The sequence below is a fragment of the Danio aesculapii genome, chromosome 2 (assembly GCF_903798145.1).
Source record: "Danio aesculapii chromosome 2, fDanAes4.1, whole genome shotgun sequence".
Lineage (NCBI taxonomy): Eukaryota > Metazoa > Chordata > Actinopteri > Cypriniformes > Danionidae > Danio > Danio aesculapii.
Genome location: NC_079436.1, coordinates 49786089 through 49798524, shown reverse-complemented (window position 1 = coordinate 49798524; position 12436 = coordinate 49786089). Strand labels below are relative to the sequence as shown.

General features: G+C 35.8%; 2 protein-coding genes across 4 annotated transcripts in view; both read right to left on the bottom strand.

The window, feature by feature from the left end:
• sema4e (semaphorin 4e) overlaps positions 1–4739 on the bottom strand; it is a 31619-nt gene extending 26880 nt beyond the window's left edge. For 2 of the 3 annotated variants that reach the window (XM_056481554.1, XM_056481570.1), the window contains exons 1-2: positions 549–638; positions 44–287 (exon numbers count right to left, since the gene is read on the bottom strand). The gene's annotated coding sequence lies outside the window, so the exon portion shown is untranslated. Of the gene's footprint in view, positions 1–43; positions 288–548; positions 639–4650 lie in introns of those variants that run through there. The other variant, XM_056481562.1, reaches the window with a different exon arrangement.
• An 851-nt stretch (positions 4740–5590) lies between these two features.
• stap2a (signal transducing adaptor family member 2a) overlaps positions 5591–12436 on the bottom strand; it is a 47077-nt gene continuing 40231 nt past the window's right edge. Inside the window, 2 exon segments of the mRNA XM_056481581.1 lie at positions 5591–5681; positions 9993–10124. Of these exon segments, the coding sequence (XP_056337556.1) occupies positions 5626–5681; positions 9993–10124 (188 nt within the window). The 3' untranslated portion in view covers positions 5591–5625.

Here is a 12436-nt window from a genome sequence, read left to right as displayed (position 1 = left end):
TTACGATGCGGCAATTGTTAAAACCGGACCAGCAGCAACTCACCATGCAACTACCTTTCCAAGTTAGTCTCTCAGTTCTCCTGTGACGCATCAGTGGTTTCTCTTCACACACACACTATTCCAGCTCTCCAATGCGCAAATCAAAGTGCTCTAAGTGTCAGCGACAGCAGAAAGTGTGTTGGGAGTCGTGGCTCTGCAGTGAATGGAGCTCATGGTGTCTGCTGCTTTGTGCGAGAGAGCTCTAAACTGCCTAGATCCTGCAGCGTGGAGTAAAAGACATTCTTCAGCTGGAGAGAAAAGAGAAAAAAAACATGCTTTTAGAAACTCCTCAATCTCAGACAAGCCACTACAAGTATCAGCAAGTGTGAGTGTGTGAAAGAGGAGTGTAGGAGAGAGAGAGTATCATGTTCTCGAAGATCTGATTTTAGATAAAACCAACTTTTCTATTGTAGTAAACAATAGAACATCACGCTTTGGTTTTCTTACTACCTAAAAACACATTTTGTCTTACGCTTTTAAAGAGAAGTAGAATTCTAGTGTGTTCCTACCTTTGTGTCTTTGCAATGTCTGCTTCCATCCAATCTGTTTTTGTTCATTTTGACATATTCAAGACAATCCGAATGTACACAAACACACACACATGCAAGCAAGTAGGGAAACAACCTGCTTATCATGACAATCTGGATTGACTTGTTTTGTTCTCGCCGTTCACAATTGATTTTTACGATAATCAATCATGATAACTAGCATAGACCACTGAAAAATGTCCAGTAAGAATAGTTCACCCCAAAATTAATTCTGCTATCATTCAGCATAAAAGAAGATACTTTGAAGAATGCTGGAAACCTGTAACCATTACCTTAATTGTATTTGTTTTGAGCTTTTTTGAAAAAAATCTTCGTTTGTTTTCAACAGAACAAAACCGGTTTGATTAAGTTAAATGATGACAGAATTTTATTTTTTGGGTGATATTAGGTGCACAAAAGGAAGACATGATTACCAAGTTATTTCAACAATTATTACTCACGAATCAACAATAAAGGTGAATTACTTTCGAATTTTGCACTTTAAATGAATTATAAAATTGCAATGTTGTTTCAATGTCTTCTCTGCAGTGTATAAGGTAAATATACCCATATTGCAGTAAACTGGAGTAAAACTAGTACAACTGCAGGCCAACAGCAGTATATAGATGTATAACTACAGTAAAATTAAGTGCAATACAATGAAGTATAAACAGTTCAAATACTGTACAATAAAGGTTAACAGCAGTATAAGTTGCAGTAAACTTGAGAAAAAACAGGTAAACTCTGTCTTTACTGCACTCGTGCTGCTGTACACAGTATGCCAATGGTGTGGTAAGAACTGTACTGCACTTGTGTTCCAAGAGGTATGTTCCTCAACATCTACCAAGAATATTTTGTAGTTTTTTCAGGGATGTTCTTTGGATTCAAGTAATTTTCGAATTAGAATTTTAAGAGTTTACTTGCAAAACAAATAGTAAGAAATAAGTGCAGTGAACAGTACAACAGCAGTAGCTTATATACAAGGATAGCTGTGGTATATTCAATGCAACTGCAAAAACTGCAGTATAGTGAGGTATAAACAGTTCAACTACAATGCAATAAAAGTTCAACAGCAGTACAACTGAAGTAACATTAAATAAACTGAAAGGGGCAATATAGTGGTATGTTCCATATATTGCACTTAGGTACATGCATATTAAAAGTGCACTTTAGCTTTATTATGTATTGCAGTATTGCAGATGTAAAAAAAGTGCAATACAGTATATTGTGGTAGCACTTGGGCAATACAACTGAAGTACTGAAACCTCATTTGGAACCAATCAGGAAAAGTAGTATTGTAGTTGTACTGCAGTTGTATTGCAATAGCGGTATGGCAGTTGTAATAGTACTTCAGTTGTATTGCAGTAGCAGTACTGCATTATAGTAGTTACTTCAGTACCATTGCAGTAGTTGTACTGCATTACAGTCGTAGTAGTATCGCTTCGATACTATTGCAGTAATTGCACTGTAGAAGTACTTCAGTTGTATAGGGTTTAGAGCTAGTGTTTCTTCCCATAGGCTACTGATAAACTTCCGGTGAATGGTTAATGTGACTTTTTTCCACTTTATCCTTTTACAACATTGACGTTGTAATATAATTAAAATAGTCAGTTAAATAGACTTTGGCATTCATTTAGTTGCTCAGGCGTAAAATGAGATGAAAAGGTGCTTACTCGCACACAGCGGTCAGAACAGGCAGGCTAGGGCAGAAGCTCTATTGAATATACTGGGGTAAAATAAATGCTCATATTATAAAGACATGGCGGGGAAAATGTAATTTAATGCAGTGCTTCTTGTACAATCTGAGACCCACTTTATATCAGACATCACTCAGCCAGTGGAGATCGCTGATTTTTAAAGAAAACAGACCTTAAACACGCCGATTTCGCAATGGCATACAGTTCACTGGAGCGTACTGACAATTTAAAAGTCCTTTAGCATACTTTCGCGTATACCTTATTGCAGTAGATACACTGCAGTTGGTTTTATTGTAGTACTTCAATTGATTTACAGTAAAACTGCAATATAAGTTACTTAAATAATGCCGTTTTTCGTGTCCAAAAATGCACTTTTCAGAAGTTAGCTAAAACAGCAGCATTCCTTTAAAAAACGGAAGTAACTTTATTCTTACTATTTTCCGAGCATTAACTGTAAACATTGTTTAAAATACTTTTTTTCTACTGCTGAAGAAATGACTAACATTATTTCAACCATAATCATTCCACTACATTCATTCTTCCATGGCGGGGCGCCACGCCAAAATTCATCCCGCCATGGCTAAATCACGGCTACATTACAGCTTCTCATTCAAAACATTCTATTTTTTAATAGCGGGTGATAATCGCACCAAAACATATTAAAGGGTAAGTGAATTATAACCGAGTGAACTTTCCTGTAACCCAGTGTTTCCCAACCCTGTTCCTGGAGGCACACCAACAGTTCATGTTTTGGATGTCTCCCTCATCTGACCCATTAACTTCAGGTTTTGGAGTCTCTTCTAATGTTCTGATGAGTTGTTTCAGGTGTGTTTGATTAGGGAGAGGATGAAAATGTGTACTGTTGGCGTGCCTTCAGGAACAGGGTTGGGAAACTCTGCTGTAACCGACCGTAGTAATGCTGTGCGTCATTTGTTTAACCCTTAAGGTTACATGCTGACTTACTGACTGGCAGGTGCGTGATGCGTGAGGCCAGCAAACACTACGTAAAGCTGTTTCACTTTACTTCAGGACGCATTAATACTGCTCTGTAGGTCTATTGGGGACATTCATAAATATTCCTAGCAAATCTAATAAATGTTGGAGACATACTCGTTACATACACGCACTAAATCGCACTTCAGCAGCGTTTATTTGAGAGCGCACAAGAAGATCTGCGCTCAGTGTTGCCAGATCTGACTGTTTCCAGCCCAAAAGCTGTCGGGATCACAAGCGTTTATACACTGTTCTAAGCATATGTATGCGAAGAACGGGGGCTATGGCATCTCTTTGGGAGATCAAAACAGGTTTATGAGGGCAGACCAGGGCTGGCGGGCACGCCGTTGCAAAACCGCCCAAATTTTCACTACCGCCAAGATTAAATTCAAAACCGCCCAATCAGGCAACACTGTCTGCGCTTGAAGCTTTGTGCACGAGCAGAGGAAATCGGCGCGCAAGCAAAGAGATTCGCATGCTGTGTAGGCTATTACATGAATGCGATCTCAACTCGTAATACTGCGCTCACGACATTGAAATTTTCATTGACATAACGCCACAGGTAGTAGGTCTGTGTAAAAAGGCCTGCCGCCAGAGCTGGAAAAAATCCTAGAGGAAACACTGATAATCTTAGCTGGCATGTTTAATGATAAATAAAATACAGACTTTGTTGCAAGTAACGTTAACATTTAAACCGTGTATTACGAAAGTCATGTTTCAAAAATTAAACGCCACCTATAACGTTAGTCGTCAGTAGTTTTTTTGCCAAATAAACTATTATATTACAAAACACAATAAAATACCTGGAAATAAATCGAATATTAATCTGAGTTTAAGGTATTTAATATTTAGGCTAACGTTAACGTTACTTCCAAATTATTAGTTAAGCGTAGCCTACGTCAACAGTAAACTCTCTCAGGTTGTCTTCCTCAAAGCGGTTCTTTTGCAAATATTTTTAATCATGTTTTAATTATACGCTCCTGGAAAAATATAGCTGTTTATCAAGAGGTTTGTAGTTACCATTCCATGATTACTGAAGTCTTTCAGGTCTCATTTTACCAAATGAATATCCTTTACCGTTACCGCTTTCATTCACAAGATGGCGGCAACGTGCCGCAATAACTGCCGTTGGCATGAAAACAAAAGTCAAACATTTACCAGTCAAACGTAAAACTTGAACAGCGAATGAATTCTACAAAACCTTCCCTTTAATTCCCATAAATATCACAGTTATAATAACCAAACATGAATTGAACACATGAAAACATATCTACAAATTCACAGTAGCACCATGCATGTTTATAAAACCGATTATGACAGTTGGTCAGTCAGGAACACAAACAGTCTTCACAACCTATCAAACCAAAGCGCTCACAAATCTGAGAGACACTCACCTCGACGAAGCTGAATTCAATTCAATACTCAAATACCGATTTTATGGGAGCAAAACCTGCTCCTAAACCTCCTGCAAATTTCCAAAAGCATCATTCAAATTTCAAAACATGACAGATTTACTGAGACAAAGGGAAGTAGTAGGGTCAAAAATTAACTTTTGCCACACCTCTCAAGATTTATGACCACAAGTAGAAAACATGGCCATAGAACTGCATTTTTATATTAAAAGCAAATAAATAAATAAATAAACAAATTATTCAGGTAATACAATCGTTTTCTGTTTTATCTTTGAATACAACATCACTTCCATTAGTGAGGATCTGTCTTAATATTGTGTTCGTAATAAAGTAAGTTATTGATTGCATTACAATACAAGACACCAAGGTCATGTGTTTATGAATGAAATTATTTAATTTAGGCCTATGTACCTTCAATGCAATGCAATAAGTCACCTGGAATAGGAAATGTTCAGTAACTTAATTTATATGTGGTGCCTGGCGAGTGTTAATTTTGGACCCTGCCCTGAACAACACCAGATTCACATTCATATGAGAACACAGATCAATTCTCCTGTTCACAGACAGCAAGTGCTTGATTAAACCATTAAGAAGTCCTCGTTTTAAGACCAGTTATTGATGTGCTTCTTTCTTAAATGTGTGTAAATTTCCTCTCGACCTGAGTATAAAGGTCTGATTGATACAACAGACAGATATATTGAGAATATTGGCTCAGATTTGTTTTTTCCCTTTTAATTTTCCTAAATCTTCAAGAAACACGTCATTCTGTGACGGCAGGACAAGCTGGTGGATCTCTCGTGTTTTCGATTAAGTCAAATAAAGTGGCATTGTTCAAGTCACACTGAGGGAAGATGTCGATTACAAGGAGTCCTTGTCCGGGAAACAGGACATCAGTCTTTATTGGAAGGCACTGGAAGAACGAGACGGAGAAGGGTGAGTTGGAAACAGTAGGGAAAATCACTCTTGACTGGTCCGTCTCTTCTCCAGCTTCTGTTTCAGCTCGTCTGTGAGGCCTGATGGGAAAAGAGTTTTCAAGTCGTATGTTTAATATCCAGTAATATTGTTACCCTGTAATAAATATTTTAATTTTTAGAGACACCAATGAACGTGAGAGGAAACATGTGCTACTTTTTAAACAGATGTCTGTAATATTTAAAATAATTTAATAAAATAAACGTTCTAAATCAAACTGGTTGTCCTGTTTAATACATTTGTGGACACTTTTTTATTTTCACAATTCTTTAAAGTTCAATTAACCTGCATTTATATATCATAAAGCAGTGTTTCTAAACCATGTTTCAGGAGGACTACCAACACTGCATGTTCTGGATGTCTCCTTTATCGGTCACACCCATTACAGGTGTTTCAGTCTCTGCTTATGAAGTAATTATCTGAATCAGGTGTGTTTGATTAAGTATATGAAAATGTGCAGAGCTGGTTGTCCTCCAGGAACGTGGTTGAGAAACAGTCAAAGTACACTCACCGGCCACTTTATTAGGTACAAGATATTAGGTCCAATTGCTCGTTTATGCAAATTACTAATCAGCCAACCACATGGCAGCAATTCAATGCATTTAGGCATCTAGACATGGTCAAGATGATCTGCTGCAGTTCAAATTGAGCATCAGAATGGGGAAGAAAGGTGATTTAAGTGACTTTGAATGGTGCCAGACGGGCTGGTCTGTGTATTTCAGAAACTGCTGATCTACTGGGATTTTCACGCACAACCATCTCTAGAGTTTACAGAGAATGGTCTGAAAAAGAGAAAATATCCAGTGAGCGGCAGTTCTGTGGATGCAAATGTCTTGTTGATGCCTGAGGTCAGAGGAGAATGGGCAGAATGGTTGGAGCTGATTGAAAGGCAACAGTAACTCGAATAACCTCTTGTTACAACCGAGGTCTGCAGAAGAGCATCTCTGAACGCACAACATGTCGAATCTTGAGGCGGATGGGCTACAGCAGCAGAAGACCACACCAGGTGCCACTCCTGTCAGCTAAGAACAGGAAACTGAGGCTACAATTCGCACAGCCTCACCAAAATTGGACAATAGAAGATTGGAAAAACGTTGCCTGGTCTGATGAGTCTCAATTTCTGCTGCAACATTTGGATGGTAGGGCATCAACAACATGAAAGCATGGATCCATCCTGCCCTGTATCAAGGGTTCAGGCTGGTGGTGGTGTAATGGTGTAGGGGATATTTTCTTGGCACACTTTGGGACCATTAGTACCAATTGAGCATTGTGTCTGCCACAGTCTACCTGAGTATTGTTGCTGACCATGTCCATCTCTTTATGGCTACAGTGTACCCGTCTTCTGATTAGGCATGGGACGATAACCGTTTTCAAGGTATACCACGGTTTGAAAAAGTCAAGGTTTCAAAACCATCAAAATTTTCTGCTATACTGTTCCTAAGGTATATGTACAATTTTTATTTAGTTTTTTTTTTACAATTTTTTTTTTACATTTTTTTAGGACAAAAGTATCCCCAGCAGAAAAGATATGCAAACTGCCATTTTAAATGGTAAAGAAATCTGTGTTTTAGAAACTAATGAATTCAGCAGAAATCAATGATTCATTTGAATTATTCAACATGACATGTGTACTGCTCCAAAATATTTCTCAAAATAAAATATATTGTGTTCAAAGGGTGAAGAGGTTTTATTTTTTATCCAGACATTTAAAAATAATATATTTTAGAGCAGTGATCACAATACTGTGAAACCGTGATATTTTTACCCAAGGTTATCATACTGTCAGAATCTTATACCAGCCCATGCCTATTTCTGATGGCTACTTTCAGCAAGATAACGTGCCATGCCATAAAGCGCGAATCATCTCAGTCTGGTTACTAGAATATGACAATGAGTTCACTGTACTCAAACAGTCCACAGTCACCAGACTCAATCCAATAAAGCACCTTTAGGATGTGGTGGAAGGGAAGATTTGCATCATGGATGTGCAGCCGACAAATCTCAGCAGCTGAGTGATGTTATCATGTCAATATGGACCAAAATCTCTGAAGAATATTTTCAGTATTTTGTTAAATACATGCTACGAAGAATTAGGGCAGTTCTGAAGGCAAAAGCAGGTCCAAGCCGGTACTAGTAAGGTGTACCTAATAAAGTGGCCGGTGAGTATGTGTATATATATATATATATATATATATATATATATATATATATATATATATATATATATATATATATATATATATATATATATATATATATATATATATATATATATATATATATATATATATATATAATTTATAACAATACTTTTTAACAATTGCCAATTTTGATCAATTTAATGTATTGTTGTTTTTTTGTGTTACTAGGCTCATCCTAGGTCAGAAGATAACACCGTAAATGCAATAGAAATAATCGTCACCTTAGAATTATAAGGTTCTATCTGACATTTTTGTCAAAACTGAGTTATTGACCTATTCTTATTAAATGACAACTTATTTACATTATGAAATGTTTTTTATAAGTTGTTTACTTTAAGACTTTTTATTTAAAAAACAAAGGTTACACACAAACTGTTTGCTATGGAATGCAAAAACTTTGAAGCTCAATATCTGATAATCATTCAGACCGCAGATAGAACGTTATAATTCCAAGGTGACGTAATATTGATACATATAGATACACATAACATGTCACAAAAAGCATGCACTGATACATATCACTAAACAAGAAGTTATCACGAAAGCATAATATACTTAATAATAAGGTAAAATATCATAGATTTACACAATAACATACATAATATAATGTATTCTTGCTGACTGAAGCGTTAATTTAACAATTTATTAGACAAAATCCTACCTATAGAAACAAAGTATAAGGTAACAATTAAATAATTGTGGTAATTCAGGTAATTGTGATGTTTTAAATCAATTCAGACGTTTCTTTTCAGAATTATAAGAATGTAAAGTTAGAAAGTTGCTATTAGGAAAAAATCTAAATTGATATATGAAGAGTCATAACTATTATCTTAATTATTCATTTGGATCAAACTCCTAGTTAATATACTAGTTTTTTTTCCTCAAAACTGAGAGGAAAAAAATAGTATGAATTTTAAGGAATGAAAACATAACTACCTTCTTTTATTTTTTTAATTGTGTGCCAGAAACAGGTTTTCATAGTTAATATCCCCAAATTTGAAATAGTAACGTAGTACTATTAGACGTTAGTGATCGTGTACTAGCAATATCTTCTATGAAGGGATAGTGCACTCAAAAACAAAAAAAAATCTGCCATCACTTTTTTTTGTTGTTGTTGTTGTTGTTGTTGTTCTGTTTTGAAGATATTTTGAAGAATGTTGGAAACCTGTAACCACTGACATTCATAGTAGCAAAAACAAATACTATCGAAGTCAATAGTTTCAGATTTTCAACATTCTTCAAAATATCTTTTGTGTTCAACAGAAAAATAAAACTCAAACTGAATTAAAACAAGCCTCGGGACAGTAAATGTTGGCAGAATTGTCCTTTTTAGTTAAAATATCCCTTTAGTAGCACACTACTGTTTATACAGTAGTACACTGGTGTATTACTGATTTTATTTTTTCTGTTGAACACAAATGAAGATATTTTAAAGAATGTTGGAAACCTGTAACCATTGACATTCATAGTAAAAACAAACAACTGCTATGGAAGTCAACGGTTACAGACCTCCAACCGTTGACTTCGATAGTATTTTTTTTTTCTATTAATGTTAGTGGTTACAGGTTTCCATCATTCTTCTAACTATCTTATTTTGCTTTGATAAAAAAAACAAAAAACTCAAACTGAATTGGAACAAGTCTAGGGTGACATATCAATTCAATCTTTTATTACAGACTCAAAGTCCGATACATATTCTATAAGAAAAAGAACAATTTATAAAATACTGCAATACCAATGTCTCAACAGCTCTGCTTGATAGCGTGTACCACTGACCTCTATGTGTGATAAACCCACAATAATCTTCTTGTTGGAAGCATTAATTCGGGAGATAAATTTAGACATAAGATTCTGTAGCAGTGCTTTAAAAGTGATCACTCCAGCACTTACAAACATTTCCCTTGCACTATACCATCTAGGGCTCCTTAAGAAAATTCTCAAAGCATCATTATAAGCAACTTGGAGCTTCTAAAAATTAGTAAATAATGGCAGAACTGTCATTTGGGGTAAAATATATCTTTAGTAATACGCTACTGTTTATACAGTAGTACACTGGCGTATTACTAATAACTTCTGATAAGATTTCATATAATTTTTACTAAGTATGCATAAAAACAATAAAGAGCGGTGGTAAAGGTCTCGATGTCTTACTCTGAGAGAGTGGTGATGGAGACAGAACCAGCCTCCTCATGGAGTTGGACGGGGAACCAGACGGGGAGAAAGATCTTGGTGAGGAACTGGGAGATCTCGTTTGTGATCGCAGCGACCATTTGTCTGTACCAACTGAACACACACACACACACACACATTTAAGTTAGCCTAGATTCTGAGGCAAGAACACAGTGCACTATATATTGATCTAGATAAAAGCATTCTCTAAATGACTAGCACACGCTGATGTACAGTTGAAGTCAAAATTATTAGCCCTCATGTGAATTTTGTTTTCTTTTTCAAATATTTCCCAAATGATGTTTAACAGAGCAAGGGATTTTTCACAGTATTTCCTATCATTTTTTCTTCAGGAGAAAGTCTTATTTATTTTATTTTGGCTAGAATAAAAGTTTTAAATGTAAAAAAAATGTAATGTCAATATTATTTGCCTACTTAAGCAATATTTGTTTTTCAATAGTCTACAGAACAAACCAGCGTTATACAATGACTTGCCTAATTACACTAACCTGCCTAATTAACCTAGCTACGCCTTTAAATGTCACTTTAAGCTGAATACTACTATTCTGAAAAATATTTAGTCCCATATTATTTACTGTCATCATGGCAAATATAAAATAAATCAGCTATTAGAAATGAGTTAATAAAACTATTATGTTTAGAAATGTGTAAACAGAAATTGAGAAAAAAAAATACAGTGGAGAGCTAATAATTCAGGAGGGCTAATAATTCTGACTAATTCTGTAAATGCTGTGTATATACATGCAGACCTAGCTAGCATTTTCTCAGACTGCACAGTGTTGAGCAACTCCTACAAGCCGCAAATTGCTCAAACGCACAGATTGAGACTTGTTTCATAGTTTTGCATCAAGAGTCACTCAATGCAAAAGTGTTCTTGCATGTTGTTTGGTATGAGAATAGAAACTGATATAAAGAGATAAATCTGATATAAAGTGTCTTGTTGCAATTACGAAAAAAATCCTGCATCAAAACCTATTGGGTTACAAGATAAGACCTTTCAATAAGGAGCTTGTTTTTTGTAACTGTTTAACCCTTGCACAGTACAATTTAAGCTGAAGCAATATCTGTTATATGTGACCCTGCACCACAAAACCAGTCATGGCCGTATATTTTTTGAATCTGAGATTTATACATTAATCGAAACATAAATAAACAAGCAATAAGCATATTAATAATAATTCTGGAATCTGAAGGTTAAAAAAAAAGTTGAAATACTGAGAAAAATCACCTTTAAAATTGTCCAAATTAAGTTCTTAGCACTGCAGATTACTAATAAAAACACAATTAATTTAGATACATTTAGGGTAAGCAAACTTACAACATGTCCCCATATAACATGATCTTTATCAATTATTCAAATTATTAGTGCACAAAAGAAAACAAAAATCGATAAATTTGAATCATACAATGTGTTTTTGACTATTCTTAAAAATTTACCTGTGCAACATAAGGTTTTGTGCTTTAAGGTCACGTATTTTGCAGTATTTAAAAGCACAGTATGTAGTTTTCGCCACTAGAGGGTGAATATTCATAACAAAGGTGTATTTTGATGATGGCATGACAGTGTGAAATCATGGGAGTTGTGGTCTTTGTCACATCCTACAGGAGTCCTGCAGAAATCATGTTGATGGATGAGCTGAAGTATTCAACACTGATAATCATTGTATGTGAAGCAGAGTAAGACAAAGCTGTTGAAGTGAAATGAGAGATGGCATGACAGTGTGAAATCATGGGAGTTGTGATCTGTCACATCCTACAGGAGTCCTGCAGAAATCATGTTGATGGATGAGCTGAAGTATTCAACACTGATTATCATTGTATATGAAGCAGAGTAAGACAAAGCTGTAGAAGTGAAATGAGAGATGGCGTGACTGAGTGTGGAATCATGGGAGTTGTGGTCTTTGTCACATCCTACAGGAGTCCTGCAGAAATCATGTTGATGGATGAGCTGAAGTATTCAACACTGATTATCACTGTATATGAAGCAGAGTAAGACAAAGCTGTAGAAGTGAAATGAGAGATGGCGTGACTGAGTGTGGAATCATGGGAGTTGTGGTCTTTGTCACATCCTACAGGAGTCCTGCAGAAATCATGTTGATGGATGAGCTGAAGTATTCAACACTGATTATCATTGTATATGAAGCAGAGTAAGACAAAACTGTAGAAGTGAAATGAGAGATGGCGTGACTAAGTGTGGAATCATGGGAGTTGTGGTCTTTGTCACATCCTACAGGAGTCCTGCAGAAATCATGTTGATGGTTGAGCTGAAGTATTCAACCCTGATTATCATTGTATATAAAGCAGAGTAAGACAAAGCTGTTGAAGTTAAATGAGAGATGGCGTGACTAAGTGTGGAATCATGGGAGTTGTGGTCTTTGTCACATCCAACAGGAGTCCTGCAGAAA